The 17,302-nt window shown below is 48.5% G+C and overlaps 1 protein-coding gene across 5 annotated transcripts in view; it reads right to left on the reverse strand.

Annotated features, from left to right (window-relative positions):
- nckap1l (NCK associated protein 1 like) overlaps nucleotides 1-17,302 on the reverse strand; it is a 46,936-nt gene that overhangs the window by 17,426 nt on the left and 12,208 nt on the right. For all 5 annotated transcript variants that reach the window (XM_042329965.1, XM_042329956.1, XM_042329974.1 and 2 more), the window contains exons 11-20: nucleotides 17,036-17,132; nucleotides 16,593-16,702; nucleotides 15,827-15,959; nucleotides 15,414-15,495; nucleotides 15,013-15,071; nucleotides 14,267-14,412; nucleotides 5,864-5,996; nucleotides 4,115-4,234; nucleotides 3,455-3,594; nucleotides 264-395 (exon numbers count right to left, since the gene is read on the reverse strand). In XM_042329965.1, coding sequence (XP_042185899.1) covers nucleotides 264-395; nucleotides 3,455-3,594; nucleotides 4,115-4,234; nucleotides 5,864-5,996; nucleotides 14,267-14,412; nucleotides 15,013-15,071; nucleotides 15,414-15,495; nucleotides 15,827-15,959; nucleotides 16,593-16,702; nucleotides 17,036-17,132 — 1,152 coding nt within the window. The remainder of the gene's footprint in view (nucleotides 1-263; nucleotides 396-3,454; nucleotides 3,595-4,114; nucleotides 4,235-5,863; nucleotides 5,997-14,266; nucleotides 14,413-15,012; nucleotides 15,072-15,413; nucleotides 15,496-15,826; nucleotides 15,960-16,592; nucleotides 16,703-17,035; nucleotides 17,133-17,302) is intronic.

Raw genomic sequence — 17,302 nt, forward strand, 5'->3', positions numbered from 1 at the left:
TTTTGGCCTATATTTTTTAATCCCAGCCCGTCTCTGCAGGAGGCCATTGTAAATAAGAATGTGTTCTCCACTGACGTGCCTAGTTCAAGAAATGTTAAATAAAAATACAATACAAATTTTCTCTGCATTATAAACGGTCTCATGTTTTGCTTAAAACAGAGAAATAGAGATTTAGGTGGAGAAAAGGATTTAACGATACAATATTATAAAGCAATAGATATTAAGACAGAGATCATGTTACAGGCAAAAGGTGCGTTGCGTACTTGGTGAGGCGTGTCTCCAAGTGAGATGTGAGGAACTCTGCAGGAGTGACGATGTGGTTGAACACCGTGAAGTCACTGCTCCCACTGAATGAGGAGCACAGCTCAGTCAGAGTCAGATGCAGCTTGTCCATACTGGAAGAGAAAGAGAGAGGGAGAGAGACAGAGAGACAGAGAGACAGAGAGAGAGAGACAGAGACAGAGAGAGAGAGAGAGAGAGAGAGAGAGAGAGAGAGAGAGAGAGAGAGAGAGAGAGAGAGAGACAGAGAGAGAGAGAGAGCGAGAGAGAGCGAGAGAGAGAGAGCGAGAGAGAGAGAGCAAGAGAGAAAGAGAGAGAGAAATTCGACATACCAATTAGGATCTGGCTAAAAATACTTGAAGCAGTTATAGAAACCATTTCCCTTTATGGTTGTGAGGTCTGGGGTCCGCTCACCAACCAAGAATTCACAAAATGGGACAAACACCAAATTGAGTCTCTGCAAAAATATCCTCAGTGTACAACGTAAAACACCAAATAATGCATGCAGAGCAGAATGAGGCCGATACCCACTAATGATCAAGATCCAGTAAAGAGCTGTTAAATTCTACAACCACCTAAAAGGAAGCGATTCCCAAATCTTCCATAACAAAACCATCACCTACAGAGAGATGAACCTGGACAAGAGTCCCCTAAGCAAGCTGGTCCTGGGGCTCTGTTCACAAACACAAACACACCCCACAGAGCCATACAAATAGGACAGCAAATCAATTAGACCCAAACAAAAAATGTAAAAAATATATAAAATTACTTGACACATTGGAAAGAATTAAGAAAAAACTGAGAAAACTAGAATGTTATTTGGCCCTAAACAGAGAGTACATAGTGGCAGAGTACCTGACCACTGTGACTGACCCAAACTTAAGGAAAGCTTTGACTATGTACAGACTCAGTGAGCATAGCCTTGCTATTGAGAAAGGACGCAAAATGAGGTGGAAACTGAGCTCCACTTCCTAACCTTCCTGCCAAATGTATGACCAGAGAGACACACAAATCATTTGAAAACAAACCCAATTTTGATAAACTCTCAAATACCACAGTGTGCCATCACAGCAGCAAGATGTGTGACCTGTTGCCACAAGAAAAGGGCAACCAGTGAAGAACACACACCATTGTAAATACAACCCATATTCAAGCTGGATGTAAAATCCGGGGAGCCAGACCATCAAGGGAGGCCCCTTTTTGTACATTTACTAATTCCACATATGTCATTTGCAATGTCTTTATTCTTTTGTTAACTTAAATAGAGAGAGCGGCTTTTGTGGAGCGATGGGTAATGATGCTTCGTGGGTGACTGTTGTTGATGTGTGCAGAGGGTCCCTGGTTCGAGCCCGGGTATGGGCGAGGGGACGGTCTAAAGTTATACTGTTACATTGATGCTGTTGACCCGGATCACTGGTTGCTGCGGAAAAAAGGGAGGTCAAAAGGGGGATGAGTGTAACGGATGTGAAACGCTAGCTTAGTTAGCGGTGGTGCGCGCTAAATAGCGTTTCAATCGGTGACGTCACTCGCTCTGAGACCTTGAAGTAGTGGTTCCCCTTGCTCTGCAAGGACAGCGGCTTTTGTGAAGCGATGAGTAATGCTTCGTGAGTGTCAGTTGTTGATGTGTGCAGAGGGTCCCTGGTTCGCGCCCGGGTATGGGCGAGGGGGACGGTCTAAAGTTATACTGTTACATTGGTAAATGTAAATGAGACTTTAGAAATTGTTAGTCTACTTTTCTTTAAAAATTAAAACCCATGAAATATTCAATCAATCGATAAAACACTTCAAATGAGGAAACTTTTCGCTGCATAGTAGTTAGTAGTCCCCGAAATGAGTGATTTAACCAAACATTATTCAATTTGGAGGAGAGATGAATGGAGGTCAAACGGAAAGGAAGAGTGGGGTGAAGAAGGAATGGATGAATGAAAAAGGATGATGGATGAATAGAGGGATGATGGATGGATGAATGAAAAGAAGGATGGATGAATAGAGGGATGATGGATGGATGAATGAAAAGAAGGATGGATGAATAGAGGGATGATGGATGGATGAAAAGAAGGATGGATGAATAGAGGGATGGATGGTTGGATGAATGGATGAATGAAAAGAATGATGGATGAATGGATGAATGAAAAGAATGATGGATGAATAGAGGGATGAATAGATGAATGAATGAAAAGAATGATGGATGAATAGAGGGATGAATAGATGAATGAATGAAAAGAAGGATGGATGAAAAGAGGGATGAATAGAGGGATGAATGAAAAGGATGGATGAATAGAGGGATGGAAGAAAAAAATTATGAATAAAACGGGACAGGTGGACTAAAAAGTAACAATACACTAACGAGGCTATATACAGGGGGTACCAGTACCGAGTCAGTGTGTGGGGGGTACAGGTTAGTCGAGGTCATTTGTACATGTAGGTAGGGGTAAAGGGACAATGCAATAGTTAATAAACAGCGAGTAGCAGCAGTGTAAAAAACAAAAAGGGGGTGATAGTCACATACACTACTGTTACTGTTTATTAATACATCCTGTTGCCTTGTCACTTTATCCCTATATGCACATATCTACCTCAATTACCTCATAGTCCTGCACATGGACTCAGTACTGTCCTCTATATCATCTACTGCATCTTTATGTAATACATGTATCACTAGCTACTTTAAACTATGCCACTTTGTTTACATACCCTACATTACTCATCTCATATGTATATACTGTACTCGATACCATCTACTGCATCTTGCCTATGCCGCTCTGTACCATCACTCATTCATATATCTTTATGTACATATTCTTTATCCCTTTACACTTGTGTGTATAAGGTCGTAGTTTTGGAATTGTTAGTTAGATTACTCGTTGGTTATTACTGCACTGTTGGAACTAGAAGCACAAGCATTTCGCTACACTCGCATTAACATCTGCTAACCAATGTGTATGTGACAAATACATTTGATTGATTACATTGATACATTGATTTGTTACCCCATGTTATTGTAACGTATTGTCTATTTGTTACTTGTGTTATGTTTGTCTATTATTTTGTCTGTGTATTGTTGGGAAGTCAGCATTTCACTGTTAGTCTACTACACCTGTTGTTTATGAAGCACAGTGAAAATAACATTTAGATTTGATAGGAGGAACAGGGAGGAAGGGTAAAGAGCACTGACTTGGTGACGATGGCACGGTCCTTCCTCTGGCTCTCTGTTCCAGGTTTCTCTCTCTGCACGTCTCCTTTTTTCAGCGTCTGTTTCTTCTGCTTCTTGTTGCGAGCTGCACTTATGGTCTGGCCACAGTGTTTGGGCAACAGCTAATAGGAAACATGATTAAGAGGACCACAGTGAATAAACATTTTCCGTTAAAGCGTATTCTACATTGCATTGTGAGTGCCTTTACCTTCTGTCTGCTATACTTCAGCACGTCAGGAGTCTAAATTAAAATAAACACCCTCACAATGTTTTCCACCAGAGAGAAAAACACTTTGTCATTACATCATTTCACCTTCTCAAGAGTCATCCTTGGTCTTCAGTCGTCCAACTGGCACGCTCCTACATTAAAGCTACAACCTGGGATTTGTTTTTGTCAATGGCTAAATATCTAGAATTGAAATGACCATTGAACAGTCTCCCAGATCCATTTTGTTTAGTATCTTTATATGGCGTCTGTAGTGACTACAGGAGTGTTATAATATCATTTAAAGAATACTGTCGATTGACTTATAGTTAATTAGTTGTGTGACCTGTACACTTCCCCCAGATTCCTGGTCATCGAGGTTGCATATCTCACACACACACACACACACACACACACACACACACATACACACACACCTGGTCATTGAGGTTGCACTGTTCGCTACAGATCTCTAAGATGACAGAGCTGGTCTGTTTGGCAATCTCCTCCAGGAAGGTCACACACAGACGCAGACTCCTCTTCTCAACAGCCTCCGTCTAGACACAGACAATATACAAGACACAGAGTTATCCCAACACTAAATCACTGATACTCAGAAAGAGTTTGTATTTGTGTTTCTCTGGTTGATGGAGATGTTTTCCTCACTGGTTAAATTATTAGGGCCAGGAGTTTTTCCTGACCATACCTGGAAACACTGTGTCAAACTACACAGAACATGTTCATGGAAAAACTCCTGGCCCTAATTCTGAAAAATATCATTATCAACCTTGATATTGTTACAGATTTCTTCCGTCGAAGGAGAGTCGGACCAAAATGCAGCGTGGTAATTTACATACATGTTTAATAAAGAATAAACACGAACAATACAAAACAACAAACGGAATGTGAAAACCTATACAGCCTATCTGGTGACAATAAACACAGAGACAGGAACAATCACCCACCAAACACTCAAAGAATATGGCTGCCCAAATATGGTTCCCAATCAGAGACAATGATAAACACCTGCCTCTGAGATCCGCCTCAGGCAACCATAGACTTTACTAGAACACCCCACTAAGCCACAATCCCAAAACCTATGAAAAACCCCCATACATAAACACAACACAAAATAAACCCATGTCACACCCTGGCCTGCCCAAATAAATATAGAAAACACAAAATACTAAGACCAGGGCGTGACAGATATTTAAACATACCATAAGTGGAATATATATATACTCTACTTATGCTTTAACCTATTCCAGTAGTATATGATTGAACCTATTCCAGTAGTATATGCTTGAACCTATTCCAGTAGTATATGCTTGAACCTATTCCAGTAGTATATGCTTGAACCTATTCCAGTAGTATATGCTTTAACCTATTCCAGTAGTATATGATTGAACCTATTCCAGTAGTATATGATTGAACCTATTCCAGTAGTATATGCTTGAACCTATTCCAGTAGTATATGCTTGAACCTATTCCAGTAGTATATGCTTGAACCTATTCCAGTAGTATATGATTGAACCTATTCCAGTAGTATATGCTTGAACCTATTCCAGTAGTATATGATTGAACCTATTCCAGTAGTATATGATTGAACCTATTCCAGTAGTATATGCTTGAACCTATTCCAGTAGTATATGCTTGAACCTATTCCAGTAGTATATGCTTGAACCTATTCCAGTAGTATATGCTTGAACCTATTCCAGTAGTATATGCTTGAACCTATTCCAGTAGTATATGCTTGAACCTATTCCAGTAGTATATGCTTGAACCTATTCCAGTAGTATATGCTTGAACCTATTCCAGTAGTATATGCTTGAACCTATTCCAGTAGTATATGCTTGAACCTATTCCAGTAGTATATGCTTGAACCTATTCCAGTAGTATATGCTTGAACCTATTCCAGTAGTATATGCTTGAACCTACTCCAGTAGTATATGCTTGAACCTATTCCAGTAGTATATGCTTGAACCTATTCCAGTAGTATATGCTTGAACCTATTCCAGTAGTATATGCTTGAACCTATTCCAGTAGTATATGATTGAACCTATTCCAGTAGTATATGATTGAACCTATTCCAGTAGTATATGATTTAACCTATTCCAGTAGTATATGATTGAACCTATTCCAGTACTATATAGTAGATTTAATTCCGATAGTGTCTGGGTACTGACCTCTTCTGGACAGAGCGGATGGACAGTCTGGTTGAAGTGGGAGCAGGCCAGAGGGAAAGACATGAGGTAGCGCTGCATAGAAACCTCCTCGCTGCTCTGAGAGAACATCTTCTCAAACACCCGCGGGTAGAAGCTGGATCACGAACACAGTCATATTTCATTAGGAGGGAAGGGTTAACACACACATACACACATATACACACACACACCATGTGGTCTACGAAGGGAACAGGGTGCCATTTTGGATGCAACAATGGTATTACATATATCAGTTCCAGCCTTCATTGGCCCAGAAGTTGTTTTAGGGGCGGAGCTAGACCAACGTGTTGGTTTAAGACATACATTTTTCCACATACTGAAGTCAATGATAAGAGTTGTTCTGTTCTTTTAATACATGTGTGTGCCCCAGTCCCTAGAACAGGGTTCCCCAAAAGGCTGCCCGCGGGTGATATGTATGTATGTATGTATATCTCAGTACCAGTCAAAAGTACTACATGATTCCAAATGTGTTATTTCATAGTTTTGATGTCTTCACTATTATTCTACATGGTAGAAAATAGTAAAAATAAAGAAAAAGCCTTGAATGAGTAGGAGTGTCCAAACTTATGACTGGTACTGTACACACACACACACACACACACACACACACACACACACACACACACACACACACACACACACACACACACACACACACACACACACACACACACACACACGCACACATATACTACATGACCAAAAGTATATGGACACCGGCTTGTCAAACATATCATTCCAAAATCACAGGTTGGTCTATACTTTCCACCAATAACAGCCTCCATTCCTCTGGGAAGGCTTTCCACTAGATGTTGGAACATTGCTACTATAACAGCCTCCACTCTTCTGGGAAGGCTTCCCACTAGATGTTGGAACGTTGCTGCGGAGACTTGCTTCCATTCAGCCAGAAGAGTATTAGTGAGGTCACGCACTGATGTTGGGTGATTAGGCCTGGCTCTCAGTCGGTGTTCCAATTCATCCCAAAGGTGTTCGATGGGGTTGAGGTCAGGGGTCCGTGCAGGCCAGTCAAGTTCTTCCACACCGATCTTGACAAACCATTTCTGTATGGACCATGCTTTTGTCATGTTGAAACAGGAAAGCATTAATATTTCTCCTCCAACAAACTTTACAGTTGGCACTATGCATCCTGGCATCCGATAAACCCAGATTCATCTGTTGCATGTCTGTGTGCTCAATTTTATACACCTGTCAGTGGGCTGGGCTGAAATAGCCGCATCCACCAATTTGAAGAGGTGTCCACATACTTTTGTGTGTGTATATATATATATATATATATATATAGTGTATATTGAAATGGTATAACATTTATGTTCTTGGACATTGAAGACTGTAAAATCCCCAGGTAATGAGCTCAAAGTGATTTTAATTTAGGAAATATATTCCCAAGTACTGTATTTTCATGCATAAACAGAGAAGCATATGTAAATGTATCCCAATGTAATCGGCCCGCAGCTGAATGTAAATTGGGGACCCCTGCCAGAGACCCTATTGGGGACCCCTGCCAGAGACCCTATTGGGGACCCCTGCCAGAGACCCTATTGGGGACCCCTGCCAGAGACCCTATTGGGGACCCCTGCCAGAGACCCCATTGGGGACCCCTGCCATAGACCCCACTGCCATAGACCCCACTGGGGACCCCTGCCATAGACCCTATTGGGGACCCCTGCCATAGACCCTATTGGGGACCCCTGCCAGAGACCCTATTGGGGACCCCTGCCATAGACCCTATTGGGGACCCCTGCCATAGACCCTATTGGGGACCCCTGCCATAGACCCTATTGGGGACCCCTGCCAGAGACCCTATTGGGGACCCCTGCCAGAGACCCTATTGGGGACCCCTGCCAGAGACCCTATTGGGGACCCCTGCCATAGACCCTATTGGGGACCCCTGCCAGAGACCCTATTGGGGACCCCTGCCAGAGACCCTATTGGGGACCCCTGCCAGAGACCCCATTGGGGACCCCTGCCAGAGACCCTATTGGGGACCCCTGTCATAGACCCTATTGGGGACCCCTGCCATAGACCCTATTGGGGACCCCTGTCATAGACCCTATTGGGGACCCCTGCCATAGACCCCATTGGGGACCCCTGCCAGAGACCCTATTGGGGACCCCTGCCATAGACCCTATTGGGGACCCCTGTCATAGACCCTATTGGGGACCCCTGTCATAGACCCTATTGGGGACCCCTGCCATAGACCCCATTGGGGACCCCTGTCATAGACCCTATGCACATCATGTACAGTAGATTATTTGTCTATGCTGTAACATCTTGGACTAGGTCGTTGGCAAGGTAGACTTATTGACATATTGCTTTCATCCAATCACGTCTGATCTACAGAAGTACCAAGGGATGAGAGAGTAGTGGGGGTAGGAGCTAGTGGGGTAGGGTATAGTGGGAGTAGGGTCTAGTGGGGGTAGGGACTATATGGACTAGGGTTTAGTGGGGGTAGAAACTATTGGGGGTAGGGACTAGCTGGGGTAGCGACTATATTGACTAGGGTTTAGTGAGGGTAGAAACTATTGGGGGTAGGGACTAGCGACTATATGTACTAGGGTTTAGTGAGGGTAGAAACTATTGGGGGTAGGGACTAGAGAGACTTGTGGTGGTAGGGTTTAGTGGGGGTAAGGACTAGATAGACTTGTGGTGGTAGGGTTTAGTGAGGGTAGGGACTAGAGGGGGTAAGAACTAGAGGGGTAAGAACTAGAGGGGGTAGCGACTAGTGGGGGTAGCGACTAGTGGGGGTAGCCACTAGTGGGGGTAGCCCCTGCCATAGACCCTATTGGGGACCCCTGCCAGAGACCCTATTGGGGACCCCTGCCAGAGACCCTATTGGGGACCCCTGCCAGAGACCCTATTGGGGACCCCTGCCAGAGACCCTATTGGGGACCCCTGCCAGAGACCCTATTGGGGACCCCTGCCAGAGACCCTATTGGGGACCCCTGCCAGAGACCCTATTGGGGACCCCTGCCAGAGACCCTATTGGGGACCCCTGCCATAGACCCTATTGGGGACCCCTGCCATAGACCCCACTGGGGACCCCTGCCATAGACCCTATTGGGGACCCCTGCCAGAGACCCTATTGGGGACCCCTGCCAGAGACCCTATTGGGGACCCCTGCCAGAGACCCTATTGGGGACCCCTGCCAGAGACCCTATTGGGGACCCCTGCCATAAACCCTATTGGGGACCCCTGCCAGAGACCCTATTGGGGACCCCTGCCAGAGACCCTATTGGGGACCCCTGCCAGAGACCCTATTGGGGACCCCTGCCATAGACCCTATTGGGGACCCCTGCCATAGACCCTATTGGGGACCCCTGCCAGAGACCCTATTGGGGACCCCTGCCATAGACCCTATTGGGGACCCCTGCCATAGACCCTATTGGGGACCCCTGTCATAGACCCTATTGGGGACCCCTGCCAGAGACCCTATTGGGGACCCCTGCCAGAGACCCTATTGGGGACCCCTGCCATAGACCCTATTGGGGACCCCTGCCAGAGACCCTATTGGGGACCCCTGCCATAGACCCCACTTGGGACCCCTGCCAGAGACCCTATTGGGGACCCCTGCCATAGACCCTATTGGGGACCCCTGCCAGAGACCCTATTGGGGACCCCTGTCATAGACCCTATTGGGGACCCCTGCCAGAGACCCCATTGGGGACCCCTGCCAGAGACCCTATTGGGGACCCCTGCCATAGACCCTATTGGGGACCCCTGCCATAGACCCTATTGGGGACCCCTGCCATAGACCCTATTGGGGACCCCTGCCATAGACCCTATTGGGGACCCCTGCCATAGACCCCATTGGGGACCCCTGCCAGAGACCCTATTGGGGACCCCTGCCATAGACCCTATTGGGGACCCCTGCCAGAGACCCCACTGCCATAGACCCTATTGGGGACCCCTGTCATAGACCCCATTGGGGACCCCTGCCATAGACCCCACTGCCATAGACCCCACTGGGGACCCCTGCCATAGACCCCACTGGGGACCCCTGCCATAGACCCTATTGGGGACCCCTGCCATAGACCCCACTGCCATAGACCCCACTGGGGACCCCTGCCAGAGACCCTATTGGGGACCCCTGCCATAGACCCTATTGGGGACCCCTGCCATAGACCCCATTGGGGACCCCTGTCATAGACCCTATGCACATCATGTACAGTAGATTATTTGTCTATGCTGTAACATCTTGGACTAGGTTGTTGGCAAGGTAGACTTATTGACATATTGCTTTCATCCAATCACGTCTGATCTACAGAAGTACCAAGGGATGAGAGAGTAGTGGGGGTAGGAGCTAGTGGGGTAGGGTATAGTGGGAGTAGGGTCTAGTGGGGGTAGGGACTATATGGACTAGGGTTTAGTGGGGGTAGAAACTATTGGGGGTAGGGACTAGCTGGGGTAGCGACTATATTGACTAGGGTTTAGTGAGGGTAGAAACTATTGGGGGTAGGGACTAGCGACTATATGTACTAGGGTTTAGTGAGGGTAGAAACTATTGGGGTAGGGACTAGAGAGACTTGTGGTGGTAGGGTTTAGTGGGGGTAAGGACTAGATAGACTTGTGGTGGTAGGGTTTAGTGAGGGTAGGGACTAGAGGGGTAAGAACTAGAGGGGGTAAGAACTAGAGGGGGTAGCGACTAGTGGGGGTAGCGACTAGTGGGGGTAGCCACTAGTGGGGGTAGCCACTAGTGGGGGTAGCCCCTGCCATAGACCCTATTGGGGACCCCTGCCAGAGACCCTATTGGGGACCCCTGTCATAGACCCTATTGGGGACCCCTGCCAGAGACCCTATTGGGGACCCCTGCCAGAGACCCTATTGGGGACCCATGCCAGAGACCCTATTGGGGACCCCTGCCAGAGACCCTATTGGGGACCCCTGCCAGAGACCCTATTGGGGACCCCTGCCATAGACCCTATTGGGGACCCCTGCCATAGACCCTATTGGGGACCCCTGCCAGAGACCCTATTGGGGACCCCTGCCAGAGACCCTATTGGGGACCCCTGCCAGAGACCCTATTGGGGACCCCTGCCAGAGACCCTATTGGGGACCCCTGTCATAGACCCTATTGGGGACCCCTGCCATAGACCCTATTGGGGACCCCTGCCAGAGACCCTATTGGGGACCCCTGTCATAGACCCTATTGGGGACCCCTGCCATAGACCCTATTGGGGACCCCTGCCAGAGACCCTATTGGGGACCCCTGCCAGAGACCCTATTGGGGACCCCTGCCAGAGACCCTATTGGGGACCCCTGCCAGAGACCCCACTGCCATAGACCCCACTGGGGACCCCTGCCATAGACCCTATTGGGGACCCCTGCCAGAGACCCCACTGCCATAGACCCCACTGGGGACCCCTGCCAGAGACCCTATTGGGGACCCCTGCCAGAGACCCTATTGGGGACCCCTGCCATAGACCCTATTGGGGACCCCTGCCATAGACCCTATTGGGGACCCCTGCCAGAGACCCTATTGGGGACCCCTGTCATAGACCCTATTGGGGACCCCTGCCATAGACCCTATTGGGGACCCCTGTCATAGACCCTATTGGGGACCCCTGCCAGAGACCCTATTGGGGACCCCTGTCATAGACCCTATTGGGGACCCCTGCCAGAGACCCTATTGGGGACCCCTGCCAGAGACCCTATTGGGGACCCATGCCAGAGACCCTATTGGGGACCCCTGCCAGAGACCCTATTGGGGACCCCTGCCAGAGACCCTATTGGGGACCCCTGCCATAGACCCTATTGGGGACCCCTGCCATAGACCCTATTGGGGACCCCTGCCATAGACCCTATTGGGGACCCCTGCCAGAGACCCTATTGGGGACCCCTGCCAGAGACCCTATTGGGGACCCCTGCCAGAGACCCTATTGGGGACCCCTGCCAGAGACCCTATTGGGGACCCCTGTCATAGACCCTATTGGGGACCCCTGCCATAGACCCTATTGGGGACCCCTGCCAGAGACCCTATTGGGGACCCCTGTCATAGACCCTATTGGGGACCCCTGCCATAGACCCTATTGGGGACCCCTGCCAGAGACCCTATTGGGGACCCCTGCCAGAGACCCTATTGGGGACCCATGCCAGAGACCCTATTGGGGACCCCTGCCAGAGACCCTATTGGGGACCCCTGCCAGAGACCCTATTGGGGACCCCTGCCATAGACCCTATTGGGGACCCCTGCCATAGACCCTATTGGGGACCCCTGCCATAGACCCTATTGGGGACCCCTGCCAGAGACCCTAGGGGACCCCTGCCAGAGACCCTATTGGGGACCCCTGCCAGAGACCCTATTGGGGACCCCTGCCAGAGACCCTATTGGGGACCCCTGTCATAGACCCTATTGGGGACCCCTGCCATAGACCCTATTGGGGACCCCTGCCAGAGACCCTATTGGGGACCCCTGTCATAGACCCTATTGGGGACCCCTGCCATAGACCCTATTGGGGACCCCTGCCAGAGACCCTATTGGGGACCCCTGCCAGAGACCCTATTGGGGACCCCTGCCAGAGACCCTATTGGGGACCCCTGCCAGAGACCCCACTGCCATAGACCCCACTGGGGACCCCTGCCATAGACCCTATTGGGGACCCCTGCCAGAGACCCCACTGCCATAGACCCCACTGGGGACCCCTGCCAGAGACCCTATTGGGGACCCCTGCCAGAGACCCTATTGGGGACCCCTGCCATAGACCCTATTGGGGACCCCTGCCATAGACCCTATTGGGGACCCCTGCCAGAGACCCTATTGGGGACCCCTGTCATAGACCCTATTGGGGACCCCTGCCATAGACCCTATTGGGGACCCCTGTCATAGACCCTATTGGGGACCCCTGCCAGAGACCCTATTGGGGACCCCTGCCATAGACCCTATTGGGGACCCCTGCCATAGACCCTATTGGGGACCCCTGCCAGAGACCCTATTGGGGACCCCTGTCATAGACCCTATTGGGGACCCCTGCCATAGACCCTATTGGGGACCCCTGTCATAGACCCTATTGGGGACCCCTGCCATAGACCCCACTGGGGACCCCTGCCATAGACCCTATTGGGGACCCCTGCCATAGACCCTATTGGGGACCCCTGCCAGAGACCCTATTGGGGACCCCTGTCATAGACCCTATTGGGGACCCCTGTCATAGACCCTATTGGGGACCCCTGCCAGAGACCCTATTGGGGACCCCTGTCATAGACCCTATTGGGGACCCCTGTCATAGACCCTATTGGGGACCCCTGTCATAGACCCTATTGGGGACCCCTGTCATAGACCCTATTGGGGACCCCTGTCATAGACCCTATTGGGGACCCCTGTCATAGACCCTATTGGGGACCCCTGTCATAGACCCTATTGGGGACCCCTGCCATAGACCCTATTGGGGACCCCTGCCATAGACCCTATTGGGGACCCCTGCCAGAGACCCTATTGGGGACCCCTGTCATAGACCCTATGCACATCATGTACAGTAGATTATTTGTCTATGCTGTAACATCTTGGACTAGGTCGTTGGCAAGGTAGACTTATTGACATATTGCTTTTATCCAATCACGTCTGATCTACAGAAGTACCAAGGGACGAGGGAGTAGTGGGGGTAGGAGCTAGTGGGGTAGGGTCTAGTGGGAGTAGGGTCTAGTGGGAGTAGGGTCTATATGGACTAGGGTTTAGTGGGGGTAGAAACTATTGGGGTAGTGACTAGCGGGGTTAGGGACTAGCTGGACTAGGGTTTAGTGGGTGTAGAAACTATTGGGGGTAGGGACTAGCTGGGGTAGGGACTATATTGACTAGGGTTTAGTGAGGGTAGAAACTATTGGGGGTAGGGACTAGCTGGGGTAGCGACTATATGTACTAGGGTTTAGTGAGGGTAGAAACTATTGGGGGTAGGGACTAGAGGGACTTGTGGTGGTAGGGTTTAGTGGGGGTAAGGACTAGATGGACTTGTGGTGGTAGGGTTTAGTGTGGGTAGGGACTAGATAGACTTGTGGTGGTAGGGTTTAGTGAGGGTAGGGACTTAGAGGGGGTAAGAACTAGTGGGGGTAGCGACTAGAGGGGGTAGCGACTAGTGGGGGTAGCCACTAGAGGGGTAGCCACTAGAGGGGTAGCCACTAGAGGGGGTAGCCACTAGAGGGGGTAGCGACTAGAGGGGGTAGCGACTAGAGGGGGTAGCGACTAGTGAAGCGGTATTCAAACTTTCTCAGTGGGGAAACTTTTTTTTTCTCCACCAGAATTTCCCCGCTGCAATTCCCCCATGACGCCTCAAGAGGTCGCAACCCTTAGACTTAAAATACCACTGGTGTAGAGGATGTCTTTTTTCTATGGGGCCCATGGGGGAGCAGACTGACCAGAGAATGGAGAGATCTGAGGTTTCGTGAAGCATCTCCTGCACGTTGTCCAACATCTTGGTGTGGAATTGGGTCATGTTCATCACTTTAGCCAGGTCTGGGTATTCCTTGAGGGAGAGTGGGGCCTTGGACACACTGGTGTAGGCCTGTAACATGAGACAGCACAGACATCTTGATACACTGGAATAGTGTAGGCTTATAACATGGAACAGTGTGTTCACAGTGCAGGCTTATAACATGGAACAGTGTGTTCACAGTGCAGGCTTATAACATGGAACAGTGTGTTCACAGTGCAGGCTCATAACATGGAACAGTGTGTTCACAGTGCAGGCTTATAACATGGAACAGTGTGTTCACAGTGCAGGCTCATAACATGGAACAGTGTGTTCACAGTGCAGGCTTATAACATGGAACAGTGTGTTCACAGTGCAGGCTCATAACATGGAACAGTGTGTTCACAGTGCAGGCTCATAACATGGAACAGTGTGTTCACAGTGCAGGCTCATAACATGGAACAGTGTGTTCACAGTGCAGGCTTATAACATGGAATAGTGTAGGCTCATAACATGGAACAGTGTGTTCACAGTGCAGGCTTATAACATGGAATAGTGTAGGCTTATAACATGGAACAGTGTGTTCACAGTGCAGGCTCATAACATGGAACAGTGTGTTCACAGTGCAGGCTCATAACATGGAACAGTGTGTGGTAGATGTCAAGTATTTCTAGGGTAAGTGAAGTACCATACCTGTAATCTTAACCAGTCCAATCTCAGAGCCCTGAAGTCAAACTCCTCTCCGTTTTCCACTGTTGAGGGACATTTTATCTTTATTTAACTTGGCAAGTCAGTTAAGAACAAATTCTTATTCACAATGACGGCCTAGGAACAGTGGGTTAACTGGTCTAGGAACAGTGGGTTAACTGGTCTAGGAACAGTGGGTTAACTGCCTTGTTCAGGGGCAGAACGACAGCCTAGGAACAGTGGGTTAACTGCCTTGTTCAGGGGCAGAACGACAGCCTAGGAACAGTGGGTTAACTGGTCTAGGAACAGGGGTTAACTGCCTGTTCAGGGGCAGAACGACAGATTGTTACAGATTGTAGGACCTTGCATTAGATATGAAATCTAGATTTCAGATACATTTTGTTTACCTTGCTTGATAGTCAGTGCAGACAGGGTTGAGACAAATGATGTCATCAGGACTGATTCCTCTTCTGGACAGACATACATATTCTACAGGACAGAATAGTCAAAACAGTAATAGAAGCAACGTCCTCTGGGACAAATGCTTTCTCAGACTAAAAACAACATATACAGTATGATGATAAGTCACAACTATTTCGGTCCACTCTGAAATAATAAAAAGGCCCAAGAGTAGATCCTTGAGGCATACCACATTGTATTGTCTCTATTCAATTCAAGTTTCAAACAGTAAGCCCCCCCACCCCCCGCAGCGTGCCCGGGAGGTAATGGCCTCCTGGTCTTTGGAGGAGATTAGGGAAGGAACATCCTGGACTTGAGACAACATAATGGCAGGAGACAAGAGCCCCCCCCCCCCCAGTACCTGCATGGTGTCATTGAGGAGCAGGGCATCAAACTGGGCCAGGTACTGGACATGGTAGCGTTGCACCACACGGCTGTACTTAGTCATCAGGGTCCTCAACCTCTCCATGTAGAACAGGAGTTCAGCCATCTGCCTGCAACACACACATATAAACTAGCAACTACTGTATCAACAGTAAAACTATACAGTACATAAACTAGTGACTACTGTATCAACAGTAGGAATATACAGTACATAAACACAAACTAGTGACTACTGTATCAACAGTGAAACTATACAGTACATAAACTAGTGACTACTGCATCGACAGTACGACTTTCCTGTGCTTTAACAGCCAGATACAGTAGCTGTTGTATAAGCTTCTTCTCCATTGTTTAGTTGTGTGACTTGAATGCTGATGTTAGGTGCAACTTTAATGTACAGGAGAGCCGCTTGAAACAAAACATATTCTTCATGCATTCTGCTCAGCATGCTAATAATGGTACTGTATGTATTTATGGCTGATATTGGAGATGGTTAGAAAGTGGCATGGCAGGAGGGTCTGCTGTGGTGAGAGGGTCTGCTGTGGTGAGAGGGTCTGCTGTGGTGAGAGGGTCTGCTGTGGTGAGAGGATCTGCTGTGGTGAGAGGGTCTGCTGTGGTGAGAGGATCTGCTGTGGTGAGAGGGTCTGCTGTGGTGAGAGGGTCTGCTGTGGTGAGAGGGTCTGCTGTGGTGAGAGGGTCTGCTGTGGTGAGAGGGTCTGCTGTGTGTCTAATTTCAAACGTACGAGTCTACGTAGTCCTCTGGAGTCTTGGTCTTGGGAATATTCTCTGAATATCTGACGAGCCACAGGACCTCGTCACGGGAAAACGACAGAGCCATGAAGACAAACAACACCTTAGGGATGGATTGTCATTAAAGGGTGAGGGGGGGATAGAGTGAGAGAGAAAAAAACTTAAATATTTATCAAAAGACACATCACTGTTTGACCATATTCATGTACTGAACATAGAGAGCTCTGAAATAAAAACACATAGCAGTTTGTCTGTTTAGTTAAGAACAAATTCTTATTTTCTATGACGGCCTAGGAACAGTGGGTTAACTGCCTGCTCAGGGGCAGAACGACAGATTTGTACCTTGTCAGCTCGGGTGTTTGAGCTTGCAACCTTCCGGTTACTAGTCCAACGCTCTAACCACTAGGCTACCCTGCCGGCCCAAGAGGTTATGTACCTTGGGTCCCAGAAGTCCAGGTTCATCCTCCAGGACCTTGACCAGCTCCTTCAAGGCGTTCCTCAGGAAACCTCTCCTCTCTCTGTGCATGGCTCCACTGACATACATATGACAACAAACATAGTTATCTATATTCTTGACTTTAACTGTTAATCATATGGTGACCATGGTTGCTGGTTCAAATCCGTCTCGAAGGACCATGAAAAAGAGTGCTACTTGCTGTTGATGTTAAATGTGAAACCATTCAAACAATTGGTGGCGCCATCT

Source organism: Oncorhynchus tshawytscha, linkage group LG02, assembly GCF_018296145.1.
Source record: "Oncorhynchus tshawytscha isolate Ot180627B linkage group LG02, Otsh_v2.0, whole genome shotgun sequence".
Lineage (NCBI taxonomy): Eukaryota > Metazoa > Chordata > Actinopteri > Salmoniformes > Salmonidae > Oncorhynchus > Oncorhynchus tshawytscha.